We start from the raw sequence: 18,116 nt of genomic DNA on the forward strand, positions 1-18,116 counted from the left end.
CCCATAATAATGACAGTAGTTATCATGTGGTTAAAACTATGAAGTTCTGAATGAATGATGCATTTAGAATTGGAAAAGTTATTTTTCACTAAGGTACAGCATACCACCACAGCTGGTGGTCCTTTGGCCTTTGGTCTTTGGAGTTAAACTAATTTGCATGAAATCTATTAACAACTCATTCAGTGCCATTGACGTTGCCGACGTCACGTTTTTCATAAGCCCAGAGTGCCAATGACGTCACTGACGTCATAAAAAAAAAAAAAAATGATTTATTTTCTATTTAAAAAAAAAAAAAAAAAAAAAAAAGTTCAGAACCCAAGATATCATGATTTGAAGATTTGCTGCTCCATTCACTTCTTGTTTAACTTCTTACTGAAAAGGCTGTATCTCGGCTCCTGAGAACTTTTTTTTTTACAATGTATTTTTGGCCTTGGCACAGGGATGATAAAGCCAGAAATAAGTTTGGCACTGAATGAGTTGTTAATAATGCTGCCTATTATAATTTAGAATATTTTGGGGGAGGGTTTTCCTTTGAGGACGTTGCGGGACAGATTGAGGTGGTCATATGTTGTCCATGTTTCTCTAGCGCCACCATTAGGCCAAAATATCCGATTGCACACATTCTCTCAAAATGCAATGGGCACAAGCAGAACACATTCATGCTCCCTGGAGAATGAACTCCATGGCCTTTCCTCTGGGAAGAAAAGGCACTTTGTAGCTTTAGAAAAAAGTATAATTGTGGCGCTTTATTTGATTCCCTTTAAAGTTTTTGCTGTTTACAAATTGTGTGTTGGTTCTTCAGTGAATATACAGTATATACTGATGATAAGCCATACCACTCAGATATGCACACCATTTGATTGCCCTTGTTAATTACGTAAAGCCTATAGCCTATAGGCTACTTTGTTGTACGTCAAATCAAATAGTGAAAATATTCGATCTACAGTATAAGCTCACAAAGCGTCACGTTGTGATGTGTTGTGTGCTTGCGATCTGTCATTTTCTTAGAATTTCCATTGATTATCGCCAAATGTTCGCCTATTAGCCTATGACATGCCCAGAATAGGAATGCTAGGGTTCATGTGGTTACATTTAAACATTATTAAATAGAGCATGGTGTTCATTTCTCAGTGGTGAATATTAACAGTTAGCTATAATGAACCTAATATTTGCACAGATTCTCTGTGCAGCATACAACAACTTCTGAGCTAAATCCGGCCTAAATCTGTGTGAATACATTCATGTTATCTTTTCTAGGGCAAACATCCGTCTCCCAAGGAACTTGCACACCATTTCTCTCAAGAGATTGTCTCAACAATACATTCCATCATTTCCAGAAAACAACACATTCTTCTTCACGTGCCGCAGTCTTGTTTTTAGTTGCCTTGCGCTGTCCACACAGATTGCCAAGTGAGTGTAACACAATTCATGTTGGTACAAATGTTCATCTTGGGTACCTTTTAACATAGCCAGACAGATGCTGGCCAGTATCAGAAAACAAACATTTGTCTGACTTATCCAGACTTCTGATGTTTCTTTGTTTTTTGTATCAAAGACTCAATCCCTTTAAAAGCACATTCCGTTTTTGAGCAAACTAGTGTCCATTATTCCAATGATTGTTAAAAAAAATCCCAGCTGTGTGCTTCATCTCCAGCCTTGAACACATAAGTATCATCACTGGTCTCTAAAAACCAGCTTCAGGAGGGATAATTCATGCTCCAAGACATATGAAGGCATTTCATACAGTCAAATACATTAAAAACAGTTGTTGTAAGAACATCTACTGAATCAATCACAGGGAACCACGGCAGGTAAAACCATGAACAGATTATGTTAGAGGCTAACTCAACAGCATTGTGTGCTGCGAGAGATGCAAGAGATTATGAATTATGTGAAATAGCATTGTTTTTTAACCACTTAAACCCCATATACTTTGTTGACCGGGGTCCCGCAGGGACCTGTACTTGGTCCCCTGTTTTTTCCCCTCTACACCAAATCTCTACAAGCTCACAACGCGCCGCATTGTGAGCTTGTAGATTGGCTATTATTTTGCAGAATGCTTGCCTATTATGACATGGACAGAATAGGGACACTAAGGTTCATGTGGTTAAGTACCCTTCTCTAAGCAGCACTTCCTATTTAAATATCAAATACCTTTCATAATGCTTAGCAAATTAATAAACTGAAAACAATGTTGTAAAGAGTAGACGTGAATAAGGATGAGGACCGTTCAAGTTCATGTTTTATGTTCTATGGTAGTGTGGTGTTGTCTTCAGTCCAGGCTTGATGTCTCATAGTATTATGGTATTGTGGTATTATCTTCTAGATCATCAAGGTCCTCATCGCTGTCGCTGTGGAGTCTCTTCACCCTGGTGTTTCTGTTTCGTTCTCTCTTCTTGCCCGTCTTCCGACGTATTGGTGATGTTTTCACTGGTTGAAAAAGTAGATGGATTTAAATTACATACAATAGATTTTTTTTAAGTCCATTTGATGACAAAGAGCCTACATTTTTATAGTGCACTAGACCAGATCAGAATGTTTGTAAACAAACTTGTAGGGCGGTATTTCCGGGTAGAATGTCTATGGATATTTATATAATATAAAATAAAGTGTCCAAAACATTAGCTATGTCTAGTATGCTATGTGGATTTAGAACAGTAAAGTAAGTATATTTTTGATAGTCAGTAACAATAACATAAGTGTTCTTCCAGAAATCCTCTTAATGAATACATTCTGCTCCAATGCGACACTGCCGGCGTTATCTATCCGGAAATACATTCTTGGTTGTGGTGATGTCATCATGATTTGGTCTATATCATGTTATCTTTCCAGATTTGAGGTTCCTGTGTTTTTTATTTCTAGTTGGATATTTGCCAAAAACCAGGAAAGCATCTCATCTCGTGTCATTTTAGATTTAGGTGTTGGCTATTCAAAAATAGCTGATATACAAGCTCACAGCGCGTCACATCATACAGTGCTGTGTGCTTGTACACTTAAATCTAAAATGACCACAGCCAATTACATATCATTTTGGGGCATATCAAAAAGGTTCGAGAACTACTGATTTAGACATCATTTTGTAGAATCGGCCTCAGATCTTAACGGATTAGCAAAATGAATCTTTAATTTCTATACCTGCTGATGGAATAAACTGGTTTTCACTTCCCCCGCTGTTGTTACTGTGACTGGGAGTAACTGCTGATTTCTCTGCCTCGTCTGTGACAATTCTCTGCCTTGCGCTCTCAAAAACAGACTTAATGACAATTGAATCTTCATAGATCTGAAGTGCCACACACACACACACACACACGCACGACCGTGCACGCCCGTGCACACACATGCACGCACGTGCGCGCACACACACACACACACACACACACACACACACACACACACACACACACACACACACACACACACACACACGCACACAGAGAGAGAGACACATATGCAAACTAAATTGAAGTGGGTTTTTCTTTATACATCTTTATAAATGATATTTTAAAGTCCAACCTTTTTGAAAAGTGGTGCCATTTAGGGATGGAGTGATATGAAAAATACACATCACGATTATTGTGTCAAAAAGAATTGCAATCAACGATATTATCGCAATAATCAAATTATGCTTAAAACTTAAAATGGCACTTTTGTTAACCACTGGAACCCCCAGCATCCCTATTCTGGGGATGCTTGTAGATCTGCTATTTTTTTTATGTAGAGTGAAATAAGAGCGTACCAAATGCGCTCTTACAGGTCCGTTTTATCAAGTGTAGAGGGTTTAAGTGGTACTGAATTTGCAGCTAACAAAAGCTTCATCCTAGTGTATGACGGAGGACAATTTCACGATAAATTAAAATCTCTCACTATAAACGATAACAATTATCGTCCCATCCCTAGTGCCATTTTTGCTTACCTGAGATCCCTCCAAGTTATACGTCTGAGCATTGTGACATAGAAGAATGATATCCTTTTCCAGGTCGCCCACACTTCTGTACTTGTGATTACGAACACGTTCCTGTGAAACAAAGACGGTCACTGTCATCACGTTAAGGCATGCATCAATCATACAGACTAATTATCAAACTATTAATACACTTAAATACACTTAAATACATTTAAGCACCTGTTGTGTTTGACACCCGGATTGCAAAAAAGATAGTTTTTAGGGTGTTTTTATGTGATATCAATATTACCTGGTCAATAAAACCTGCAACTGTAAACATAATGGCGGGCGTAGCTGAGTGAGTAGAGAGGCCGTCTGGAAATCGGAAGGTTGTCGGTCTGACCCTCAGATTGCCCATCGTGTCGGAAGTGTCTCTGAGCAAGACACTTAACCCCTAACTGTCTGCTCCCCAGGCGCTGTATTAACAGCCCCCACTGCTCCTAATAGTTAGGATGGGTACATGTATTAATAGCACCTACTGCTTCTAATCGTTAGTATGGGTGAATACAGCGGACAAATTCTACGTACTGCATGTGGAAACCTAATTGGTGAAATATGGGTAAATACGGTGGACAAATTCTAGGTACTGTACAAACCTACTTGGGAAATACCACAACAACAACTAAAGGGCACACAATTATTATTAGTGGTAGTTTATTTTTATTTTTATGGGCACAGCTGATTTGTGTTCAGGACTTGCGGAATAAAATAAAGGGGTATATTTAGTTGAAAGTTTACAGAAAAAGAAGCTTATAGTTGTAATGAACTTTGGGGTATGATGCAAGGAACTGGGGGATATACCGTAGGTCAGCACCTACCTGCATGTCTAGGTGAGAAAGGCATGTTTTGTGTTAAGGCCAAAGAAAACAGCAGCCAGTGGCACTGGCAGCAAGGAAAGTGCGAAGTATTGTCCAAAGAATGTAAATCTATGAACATAACACATTACTTTACTATGGAAGTGTTGTAAAATAGAAATGGGTTGTCATACAGTCCTTAGCTAGTCATTTTTCTTTGTCTTTTAAGTATAGGCTACAAATCTTTGGACCAATCTGGTCTCTGAATTGTTGAGCAGTCTACTAGGACAAAGAAGGATAGTCAAATAGCACAATGGATAGCGTATTTTATTCTAAAAGAAGAAGAAAAAGAAAGACACTGCTACAGTGCATTCATGACAGCATGGGCTATATGTTTATTATGGAGTAGCCTGCTGGCATCTATACAGTATCGGTAGAGCAGCATTTAAATAGCAATTGTAATTATTAGGTTTGTCAGGTCCATGTAATACCTAACCCTCGGGGTCGGTTATGTAATATTGGAACCATTCAGATCTCTGAATGAATTTAATTGGCTCCATTATGGTTCGGCTCTGTCATTGTGGACCCATGAAGAGCTCTGATACAAACTTCAAGTGCACACATACCCTGATTCTCCTGAAGTCCACAGGTTTTCTAATCAGCTCATAATATTCAGGAACTTCCTTCTTAGATGGAAGCTGGACGAATCCTTTACTGATCTGTCGACCCAACCTGGAGGCATGAAACATGGAGGCATTATTTAATCCAAAATGTATAGAGTACATTTTTTAGAGTACCCAATCATTTTTACCACTTTTTATCCCCATTTAGTCGCATTATTTTTAAATGTACTATATCAGTACTTTGTGCTCACTCATTTCCAAATAAAAGTTCTGTACCCTAAAAACAGGAATACGTTTTAAAACCAGTGGTCTATATATGTAACTTAGCCAAAAGAGCTCCATCTTCTCACCCATCCTTATAGTTGATGACCATGTCCACCAGTGTGTTGAGTTGTTTGGTGAGTTCGGGGGGGTTTGGGGGTAGTTTTTCAGCAGGAGGTCTACCCCGCTTCCTCTTCACCTTCTCCCCAGCAGCAGCAGCAGTAGCATCCTGGCCAGTCTGGAGCTCTCTGTCTACGTTCTGAACACCTTTACGCTTCTTCAAACTGATGTCCTCTTCCATGTCCTCCAAGGCACTGCTCTCTTCTGCCTCTGGCTGCAGGAAGAGGAAGTGGCTGGTAACAAACTCAAAAGCAATTTATAGTGCCAGGTAGTGACGAGTGTGAAACATTATTCCACCACTTAAACCCAAGGTCCCCCAGGACTTTATACTACAGTAGGTCGGCTCCTTTTCCCCCTCTTCATGAAATTTCTTCGCCGAAAATAGCCGATCTACTACAAGCTCACAATGCATTGCTATATTTGAACAATTAAAAAATGGAGTAATTAAAAAATATATATCATTTTTTTACTATAATGGAATGGCCCAAATAGTGATACCACCTTTATTCAGATTATATGATCACAGAATAAGAGATGAAAGAATAATTTAGTAAGTTAATCATGGAAATGGGGTTAAGAATGTACAGCATTTTACAGTATGAGCATTATTTTACTGTGACAGTCAATTGTGAGTAATTTGTATCAATTTCACCTGACGGTAGACAAGCTCTGAACAAACTGCTTCATACTCATGTCAAAGAAAGTACTATGTCCACAAACAGCCATAAGTTGAAACGCATCTAGAATGAGACAGTGAGCAAGACTAGGGAAAAAAGGTTTCAGACTTTAATTGACAATGCAGTCCAGAGTTTTGGGATACATTTTGAAATTGAACCAATACAGAGATTATTTATCAATTTAATTACAGTGAACTTCCCATGGACTCTAACACTTCTGCTGTACTGCAAATGTCTGTTATTCCTTTCTTTCTTTCTTTCTTTCTTTCTTTCTTTCTTTCTTTCTTTCTTTCTTTCTTTCTTTCTTTCTTTATTCATTTATTTAATAACCTGTTGACCTTGACATAAAATATTATTGTAAAAAGGTTGTGAACATAAAATGTACATAATTTAGTTTGCACTATTGATACAATTTAATGTCCTCTTTGTATATTTTTGGTGGTGTGTGTGTGTGTGTGTGTGTGTGTGTGTGTGTGTGTGTGTGTGTGTGTGTGTGTGTGTGTGTGTGTGTGTGTGTGTGTGTGTGTGTGTGTGTGTGTGTGTGTGTGTGTGTGTGTGTGTGTGTGTGTGTGTCATACAGTTGCATATTTGCGGGACTAACCATTTCAATACTTGTAGGGGGGATGTAAATTACTACAAAATATGCTAGTAAAGAGTAAAATGATCAATGATAATTCAATCATGTGTAACTGTGAGAATGTACAAATGGGACTGATATGAATATTTGTAGGGGGTGTTTGTGTGCGTTCTTTTAATCTCTGCAACCACTGTATTTTACGCAAAGACAATGGCCACATACAGTAAAATGATCAATGTTAATTTAACTATTTGTTACTCTGAGAATCTCATTCAGAAATCTAACGTAACCAATTTGGTTACATTAGTATAAATCCCAGAGTGACATTAGCACTACTGCATGTCTGTATGCAGCAGGTGCAGCAACGGCAATAAAAGCAAGTCCCATGCAGAAGGACTGAAATGTTTGAACAGTCACAACAGAGAAGGCAAAGAGCAGCCTGGCCAATCTGAACAGAATATTGATGTGTGGATCACTTTAGCACAAAGCCCAGCAGCACAAAAGATGCATGGAGGCATGCATGCATTAATGCTACATATTTCACATTCAGTTCTGTCCAAACTCTCACAAATACATGCACATGGAAACACACATGTATAGTGCAGTCCATTTCCAGATGTGAGTACATGCACACACACGTGCATGTATTGCACGCACACACGCATGCATTGCACGCACACGCACGCACGCATGCACTGCGCGCACACACACACACACACACACACACACACTCACACACACACACACACACACACACACACACACACACACACACACACACACACACACACACACACACACACACACACACACACACACACACACACACTTGCCAGTTGAGCAAATCATCTGAATCATAATTAATAGCACACACAAGAATCCCAATTTCCATTATATAAGGACTGATGTACACACAGATATATGCTCCCACCAAAACCAAAGCACATGAGAGAGTATAGGCTATACTGAGTTCAGGTAGAAATGAACCGAGGTAACAAAATATCCTGCTGTGTTATCGGTCATCATCATAAAGGCTTTATAAGCCCTGCTTCTCTCTCTCTCTAAAGAGCTGCAATCATTCCAGTCAGTGGAACACAGAGGGATCCACAAAGCCTGTGTGAGTAGACTGTGCACTACAGTGTGTGTGTGTGTGTGTGTGTGTGTGTGTGTGTGTGTGTGTGTGTGTGTGTGTGTGTGTGTGTGTGTGTGTGTGTGTGTGTGTGTGTGTGTGTGTGTGTGTGTGTGTGTGTGATGATGCCCCAACCATGTCTGTGCCATCTCCTAACAAGCCTGCCTCTTCTCTGACTCATGTGGCAGATTCCCTCTCATCTTGTACAGCACACACCTACACACACTCTCCCTCCTCTCCCCTCTCTCTCTCTCTCTCTCTCTCTCTCTCTCTCTCTCTCCCTCCTCTCTCTCTCTCCCTCTCTCATACACAAACACACACACATAGACCCCAATACACTTACAGGCGCACACTGGCTGTCTTTCCCTCTGCACACAGATTTTCCCATCTCTTCCTCTGCGCCTACGCAATGTAGCCTGGCTGAATCCTGAGGTTAAGAAAAAAACAAAAAAAACAGACCCACCAGCAAGAGAAGAGGATTTTTTTTTTTTTTACCTGACTGCAATCCGCAGGCTGGTTGTCGGGCTCGGTTGCAGCTGCTGGGGGGGAGAGAATTAGCAAACCAGCATAGCGGCGAGCGGCTAGTCTCTTCATCAGCTGATCAGTGGAAAGCAAGAGAGCCCAGGAGAGAGAGAGAGAGAGAGAGAGGGAGAGATGGAGAGGGGGGGAGGGAGAGAGAGGGGGGAGGGGGGATAAAAGCGCTATGTTTTCATATACAAATCAATGGGCTGCTGGCTGGCTGGGGGGGAAATACAAATGTCATACCCATCTTCTCCCGACTGCAGCTGTCTGTCCACATATGCAGCATCTCTGCCGACAGTCGAAGGCCCAGAGCTTATCAGCCTCTGCATGTTTTTAATATCGACTGTCGCTATAGACCCAGCTTTTTTATTTTTTTTCCCCCTACCCTGCTGTTAAAGTTATCAGGTCTGCTTTTTTTCGTTTTCTCTTTTTCATAGGAGCTATATATAGGGGTGCATGGCAGTCTGTGTCGATGACCCATGTGCATGGACCCATTAAGGACATGAGATATAGCTATAAGCCTGCAGTGATGATAATATGATAATAATAGGATGATATGATAATAATAATATGATATGATAATATGAGATGATAATATAATCATATGATCTGATAATATAATAATATGGTTTATGTGGACATGCTATTGAAGTCTGAACGTTTTAGAAGGCTATTGTTCAAGTTTTCAAGGAAAATAGCCTAAAAAGGTGCTGCTGACATTTCCCTGCATGCTCTGCTTGTGAATTACAGTATAGGCTACCTTCCTGGGGTCATTCCTATGTTCCCCAGGCTCTATGTTCCCCGAGTTCTATGTTCCCCACTTACGTAGGGTACGTTAGGGTTTAGGGTTAGGGTTTAGGATTAGGTAAGAGGGGAACATACCCAGGGAACATAGAAGGTCAATTGGGCAAAATGCTTTTATTCTAACTGTAAGGTTACTATTTGCCAGCAGTACTGTATACTGTAGCCTAATATATACACTATACAGTATCACTTTCTAAATAACGAATGGCTTTTCAGCTTCTTGCACACTAAGCCAACCCTTCTAATAATAAAATTGCAAAGTTTAGTGTTTTGAAGTAGTCTAGGCCTAAGCAGCAGCAAACACACAACTCTTTTTTATGGGATAGATGTTTTAAACAAAAAAAAATGTCAACAATGAATGTAGAGCGATGGTGAAGTGGCATAGACTACTGTAAAACAAAAACATATATAAAACCCAAACTAAAATAATTGACCGCTATTAGAGTACTTTGAATTTATTCTCCTCTATTAGCATTTCTATTGCAGGCTTAGGCTGGTTTTAATGTAGGCTATAACATTATATGCATTACTTATGAGATGTGTGGTCTTAGTTGCATGGTTCATTTCTGTCCAAATATATCTAGAGTACATGCATACATCGTGTGTGACTATTCAAGTTAAAATTACTGCTGTTAATGAAAACATCAGGCCCTCTCAACTTTTCAAGATGACAGAGATCAATAACTAAAGAAGACGTGATGTATCTATTTTAGACTCTTTCAATCTGGAAACAAGCCCCCTGGGGATTTTTGTGTTATTCTTTTAGCATAGCCTTTGACTGTAGTACCTGTGTCATTAACAATCTTTTAAATAAAGTATTCAGTCAATCAATAAATCAGTGAAATTCTGCCATCCCAATTTTGGGCATGTCACCATGGGCAATTTTTTCTTTTTATGTCGATTTTTTTCAAAATGTTTAAAAAAAAATAGCAAATATATAAGCTCACAACATGTCACAATGTAATGGTGTTGTGAGCTTGTAGATTGACTTTTTTTTGTTGTTGATGTTTTTGAAACGGGGCTTAAGGGGTTAATCATTGTAGGCCAGTGTGTTTTGTTGAATGCAGTTTGGGTTGGTTCACCCCAGTGAGACATCATTTTATTTCCATCTCCCCAACAAAAAACACTTTCAACTGCTGGCTGTTACCATAGCAACAGCAAATAGTGATGGTGGACCTCATATGACATTGTATTTTATTGCTGGTGCTCAGAGGCGACACACAGCAGGATATACAGTGTTACTCGATGCACAGGCTCCCACTGCTGCACGCAAACACACTGTGGCGCATAGTGGTCCTGTAAACTCAATAATAAAATTACATGAGTATTTGTATTTGTAAAAACTTGTGACTTTCACTTCACTACATTTCAAAGACAAATGTTGTATTTTGACTCGACTACATTTCTAGGAAGGGAAAAAGGCACAATATGAATTAACCACTTTTTTTTCAGGATACTGACCAGGGTACTGACATCAGGATACTGACACCAGGGTACTGACACCAGGATACTGACCAGGGTACTGACATCAGGATACTGACACCAGGGTACTGACCAGGGTACTGACACCAGGATATTGACATAAGGATACTGACACCAGGATACTGACACCAGGATACTGACCAGGGTACTGACATCAGGATACTGACACCAGGGTACTGACACCAGGATACTGACCAGGGTACTGACGCCAGGATACTGACACCAGGAAACTGACACAAGGGTACTGACATCAGGATACTGACACCAGGGTACTGACACCAGGATACTGACCAGGGTACTGACGCCAGGATACTGACACCAGGAAACTGACACAAGGGTACTGACACCAGGATACTGACACCAGGATAATGACACCAGGGTACTGACCCAAGGATACTGAAAATATCTTGATACAAATTACATCTAATTTTTTTCTGTCCCAGTCAAATGCAAAATACAAAAAAGGTATTTGATATGCGTATTTCAAATACTGCCCATCTCTGGCGTAGACAATGACAGTTAAGTTTCTGACAAACTGTAACAAATGATAAATGACCAAATATGAGTGAGAGATGCAGTGAGAACAATCTGACTATGCATGGGTTTAAACTGCATTTCTAAATATAGTAAATGGTGTTTAAGTTCATCAAGATTGATTGGCGCCTGTCTCTCCTGCAGTACTGGTGATCCTCTTGATAGAGTGGGGGAAGGTACCAGGTGCTATAGAGCAGGAGGGGTGTTTGTTTAACGTTCAAGAGCTCTTATGTTATGTTCTCTTATCTTGATGATGTGGTGCCTGAAAGTATGTATCTGGAATTTGTTTAGTAAAATAGTGTAAGTCAAATCATGGGCCATGGTTAGCCTTATTTGAGTTAAGTGGTTGCCAATTACTAATTGATCTGTGTTCTTGGTATGGTCTCGCCTAGTATAAAAGGGATACTGCAGAGTACAGAAATTGTAAATTTGTCTTGGGCAACAAGCAGGTAACAGCCTGGGAGAGCTGCCAGGGCCATTCATGTAAGGGTTTTTAGCCTGTGACAGTTTCTTGTCGGTTGGGTTGTTATTGTCCTCATTTTGCCTTCAAGTTCATTTTCATCTTGTCTTTTTTTAAGTTTAGTTTTTTAGTTTATTCTAGGCCTTCCACTATAGATAATAGTCGCACAAAACTGGCTTTTGGAGATTTTGGGAGGAAAATAAAAACTTAAATGGTACTTCTGGGCTTTTTGATTGGTGTTTGTTGCAAAACAAATACATGAAATGTAAGTGTTGGATTCAATTTGTGTAATCCCTAAGTCACTAGGATGACGGTGTAGTGGTCTAATTATCAGACACTCAGCACATGTTCATATCCCAGTCCTCCTTCAACTTTATCTAACTGAAGGCTAATATACAAAAGAATGCTTCAAAAGTACTCTGAGAGTTTGACTGAGAGTTTATTAGTGGCAATATAGCTGATGTTGATGCCATATAAAAATACAAGGTAGCACTTTACAATAATGACCCGTTATAAAGCATTTATAAACGTTTATAAGTAGTTTGTAGACTATTAACAAATCATTAACAACCAGTTTGTTGACATTTGTAAATGATTACTAAAACTTTTATAACTACAGTTACAAATCATTTGTAAAGTATTAGTAAGTAGTGAACTATTCATGAATAAGCCATTTATATACATCTGTAAAAGATTATTAAATCATTTGTAACGACCCATTCTAAAGCATTTATAAACGTTTATAAGCAGTTTGTAGACTATTAACAAATCATTAACAACCTGTTTATTGACATTCGTAAATGATTACTAAAACCTTTATAACTACGGTTACAAATCATCTATAAAGGTATTAGTAACTATTCATGAATAAGCCATGTATAATACATCTGTAAATGATTATTAAATCATTTGTAACTGATGTTACATAATATATACAAGCTATTGGTAGCTTGTTCATGTTTAACATATGCTTTGTTAAACATTCCTAAAGTATCTATAAATCCTTAGTACATGTTATTATGTGCCCTATAGTAAAGTGAAGACAGTTCATCATTTACAACTGTCTGTTAATGTGTTTGTTCATGTTTAACATGCTTTGTAAAACATTCCTAAAATATCTATAAATCCTTTGTACATGTTATGTGCCCTACAGTAAAGTGAAGACAGTTCATCATTTATGACTGTCTGTTAATGTGGACTTTCTCCTTACCTGTTGCAAACTACCTGGCTTTTAATGAATGCAGACACCAAACAATTACTAGAATTATCATTCATGTTAAGCAAATGAAGCGTAAGACATTCGTAAAGAGTATGTAAACCATTTGTGGTGTTAGGGACCAAAAAAGTCACTACAAAGTACTACCAATCAACTCTAAATTGCCTGAAACGTATGTTTACATTAAATGTTAGCACTCAATTAATTGATTCATAATACCTGAATGCACTTTTTATTAGAATATATCAAGCAGATAGCCCTGTGATTACCTGTGATTACATCTTTAGTGGTAAAGATGGAGTCACAGGTAATCCCAGGGCTATATCCTCCTATGTCATGGCGTATTAGTCGGCACAGTGGGTAAATATTTCGATCGATCTGGGATGTTAAAGTTGTGCAAAACTGTGGTCAATGAATTGCCTCTTCAGCCAGATTGAACAGTAGTCACTTATAACTGTTGAGACTCCTAGGGCTTAAAGACTTAAAGACATGGATAGCTTAGTGTCTAATAACATAGCCTACATACAGTGCAGATTGTAGATAGGCACTTTTTGGAAATTTCTGAATGTACCGGTCGGGATTTGAACCCCAGTCTCCAGCATGGTAAGGGACACCTAAGGCCAAACCACTATACTGTATATAGCCCCTCCCTTGAACAGGGGAGATATTTGAAGATGTAGTAGCACTTTGGGCTGTCTTTGACACTGTAATGGGCTTTAGACTGATATAGACAGCGACAAAGCTGTTCATGTGAAAGATGGTTGCATACTGAGCAACACAGAATATTCACCACATGCTGACTGCATGTTTTAATTTCATTGTGGTTCAAGCATAGGCATAGGATGTTGCTGTGCATGCAGTCGGAAGAGCTCTTGACTCCAGACCAGAAGGTCATGGGATCGACTCCCAGCACAGGCAAATCAGCATCAGAGCTGGTTTACTAACTTCTTTCCTCCTTATAATGGCCATTGACATTGCATTGGGCGCTTAAAGTTAGATATTTCAAAAACTACACATTATTTCAAAGTAAAGGTCTCAACCATGCATGTCCACAGTAAGGTGGAATTTCTAAATTGTGAATCAAGTTTATAGGTTAAAGTATGAAGGAACAGCGAGTTGCCAAAGTTTTAAGATGTAAGTTTTAAAAGTTAAATATCTCAAAAACTACAAAACATTTCAAAGTAAAAAGTTCACGCATGTGTGTCCACATTAAGCTGAATTTAAAAAAGTGTGAATGGAGTCTCTAGGTGAAAGTATTTTTTGTGTTTTTTTTAGATGTCAAAATCTTCTATCGACCGCCATTATACATTTCTGAACTTAAAGGAGTATGTCTCTAAAACCATGAAACATTTCAAAGATTCCTTTTCAGGCAAACATGTCCACATTGAGATGAACATTTTAAAGTTTGAATGGGGTTTATAGATCTACAGTAGTAGCCTGCCAAAGTTTGCACTCTTTCCCAGTTTAAATGTCCACTGCCATTGCCAGGTAAAAGCCCCAGGTAAATGTTGGAAAGATGTCCCTGCAGCATTTGAACTCATGATCTTCTGTATGCAAGGCCTGTATCTTAACCACTGCTACACCATAGTTCATACTCTCTCTGGTCTATTAAGTATTGTATATAGTGCGAGCGCTGATAGAGAAACAGGAAGAGGAGGGGCTAGAGCAGGAAGTGGACTTTGACGGATGGGAACAGGAGGAGGTGGAGATCGAGAGAGAGGAGCAAGAGAGGAAGGTTGGAGTTCCATTAACAGGTTGGTTGTGTTTATCTCTCTCACACCCACGCATGTTAAAACAACAGGACATGGTTTGCTTAGTCCTTGTAGTCAAACAGAGCTAGAAGGGAACTGGGCCATGTTCCTAGAAGGGCCTGGTCTGGGGGTGAACGGGGGCCATTTTGCGAAGGATTACGCTTGATTACTTAATTAATGACGTCTTATGTTTATGAGGTGCTTTAAAGACTAAAACACAAGCTCCTGTGCTAATGTTTATGTGGTTATTAGTTTCTGGGAAGGGATATTTGTTTACAGAATCTCGTCTGGAGAACCTTCTAGAGAACTCCATCTCTGTCAACCTGCTGCTCACCGGCCTGCTGGCTCAGCTGGCGTCGTACCCGCAACTTCTGCTCAAAGACTTCCTGCTCAACACACAGGCACAATACCAGCTCAACATACGCACACTGTACCAGGTAAACCACACACACAAACACTACCAGCTCAACATCACTGCACATTATACAAGGTAAACACTCAGACATTGATTGATTGATTGATTGATGTTTTTATAGGAAAAAACGCACATACATGAAGATATATTTGTACAATAATTATCGGTCAAAAGGATAAAACACTTTGGCACTTAGGCTCCAATGTAGCCTGACAGTGCATAGCGGGTTCGAGTCCCGTTCCCGGCGATCTTTACTGCATGTCTCTCCCTTTCTCTCTCCCTGTTTCCTGTCCATCTCCACTATAAGCTATAAATAACGGCATAAAAGCCAGAAAAAAAAAGTATTATTTTTTTTTTAAAGGATAAAGCACAAACAAAAAATGTGTGTGTGTGTGTGTGTGTGTGTGTGTGTGTGTGTGTGTGTGTGTGTGTGTGTGTGTGTGTGTGTGTGTGTGTGTGTGTGTGTGTGTGTGTGTGTGTGTGTGTGTGTGTGTGTGTGTGTGTGTGTAGGTGCTGGTTTCAGTGCGTGTGCAGATAGAACAGTATGTGTCCAGCAGACCAGAATGGCCAGCTGTCATTACTCAGGCATGGAGGTTCCTACTGACCAACACATGAAGATCAGAGGTATATATATACAGTACACACACACACACACACACACACACACACACACACACACACACACACACACACACACACACACACACACACACACACACACACACAGGTTTTTCAGAAATGGATTTAGAAGGCATTTTTAGAATCGGCCTCAGGTCTAAGACTTATTACCATGATCTATGAAGTCGACTACCCCTCTAGACCAGTGGTTCACAGCCGTTTTAATTTCAAAGACCCCCATAACTCTGAGAGTGCACAAATGGAACCAAATGGTCCATTTTGTTGTATTAGTACGCTCCAAAAGTTACAAACATGTAAGGGTCCATTTTAATTGTAGCCCCCTCAAGGAACCCTGAGGGTCCCTGGACCCCACTTTGTGAACCCCTGCTAGTTAACTTAAAATACATTTTCATTTAACCATGTTGAAGAAAGTTATAACGTAGCATTTCAACTTTTAATAACTCCCCCATTCTCTCTCTCTCTCTCTCTCTCTCTCTCTCTCTCTCTCTCTCCCCCTCTCTCTCTCTCTCTCTCTCTCTCTCTCTCTCTCTCTCTCTCACACAGAGCTGCTCCAGTCGTCTCTAGGTGATGACTTCACAGCGGAGCCTGGCATACCGTCACGGCGGATGGCTCCATCTTGCCCCCCTGCCCACCCATCACTGCCCGCCCATCCCCCCCCCCCCGGCCTGGAGCAGAGTGTTTGCTGTCATCCTGTACGCCGAGTTCCTGAAGGAGCTGGCGGCCATCGCCCAGGAGCACAGCGTAGTGCCGGACCACTCAGCGATTCAACCCCAAATTTCACTGTTCTGGCGGGAACGTTCGCCAGAAATAGCTGATGTCCAAGCTCATGACGCGTCAAAATGTGACGCGTTGTGAGCTTGGAGATCAGCTATTTCTGACAAAGAGATTTGGTGTAGTACAGTACAGTTGCTGTACAGTAATATACTGTACTCAGGTCCGTTTCACTGTGTATATCGAGGGTTTAAGTGGTTAACCTGGTATTCTCCTGGTGTAATCACTGAAAGGAAACATGGCTGCAATAAATGGATCCAGGGAGAAAGCGTGGCAAAGTATTGCCTAAATGCACAAGTCGTCCAAAAATATATACAATTTATATATAAGTTCATAAATATATAATTCAGTTAGGCTTAAACATGAGGAATGTATAGTGAATATTGGAATTATCGCCTACTAATCTACAATGCGATAGCCTATTATATGCGCCATGCATCCAACCAATATGTCTGAGTCTGTGCTCAGGAATGTGTCAAAAACAAAAACAGTCTCCATGAATTCAAGGCTTCATGGAGTGTGTAATTGATAGAAAATAAGTATTTTTTGGGTGAACTATTATTTTAAGTGTCTTGTTCAAGGACACTTTGACACATTGCTGAGGCCTGGGATCAAACTTGGGATTTATGGCTTGACAGGCAGGCTCTCTAACCATTCAGCTATAGAGCGTCGCAGTTCCCGCCCACTTCCTGGTGCACGAAGTAAATACTCAATGCATTTTTCCCATTGACTTTTACAAAGATATTTATATAAATTAATTTAAGCCTAGAATCAAGCTATCCAGGATCCTGGTGAATCATGACCATAAAACGTTTGATTCTGTGAAAAAAACTTTTTGAAAACGGCAAAACAAAGGGTATTTATTAAATATAGTATATCATATCATTAAATATAAAATAAAAAAAAATCACAGTGATGGGTCATTCCACCAAATTAATTAAAGCCATTTGGCTCATGCACTTAACAAGTGGGCTTATTGTCAGCAACAGCCAAGAACACAGGAGTCTATCCCTATTACAGCACTAGACCCCAGGGAGACAGACACATGCTGATTTGCCACTTCCAGGATTTGATTTCCAGGATTTGAGTCTTGAGTCCCAAGACTCAAGACCCAAAAGAGTCTTGAGTCGAACCAATTAGATCCAGCGAGACATCAAATTTCTCTTTTGGGCCTTGAGTTTTGGCCCTTGAGTCCCAAGACTCAAGGCCCAAAAGAGAAATTTGATGTCTCCGCGGGAGTAATTGGTTCGACTCAAGACTATTGGGTCTTGAGTCGAACCAATTACTTAATATTTTGGACACAGCTGGTTTCTGCCCGACAGCACAGATATACAGTACTACTGTCAGGACTTGACTGTGACAAACATATTTCCCTGTGTGATTATGAATATGTAGGGG

At 39.8% G+C, this 18,116-nt stretch overlaps 1 protein-coding gene across 1 annotated transcript; it reads right to left on the reverse strand.

Annotated features, from left to right (window-relative positions):
* Positions 1 to 2,271: 2,271 nt before the first annotated feature.
* LOC311037788 (putative global transcription activator SNF2L2) lies at positions 2,272 to 8,718 on the reverse strand (the record flags this gene model as incomplete). Its single annotated transcript, XM_084047078.1, has 6 exons — positions 2,272 to 2,430; positions 3,136 to 3,280; positions 3,914 to 4,015; positions 5,364 to 5,469; positions 5,711 to 5,955; positions 8,620 to 8,718. The coding sequence occupies 6 exons, from the start codon at positions 8,716 to 8,718 to the stop codon at positions 2,300 to 2,302; spliced, it is 828 nt and encodes a 275-aa protein (XP_083903204.1). The 3' UTR covers positions 2,272 to 2,299.
* Between the last annotated feature and the right edge of the window lie 9,398 nt (positions 8,719 to 18,116).

The sequence above is a fragment of the Gymnoscopelus microlampas genome (genome assembly GCF_963454915.1).
Source record: "Gymnoscopelus microlampas genome assembly, chromosome: 21".
Lineage (NCBI taxonomy): Eukaryota > Metazoa > Chordata > Actinopteri > Myctophiformes > Myctophidae > Gymnoscopelus > Gymnoscopelus microlampas.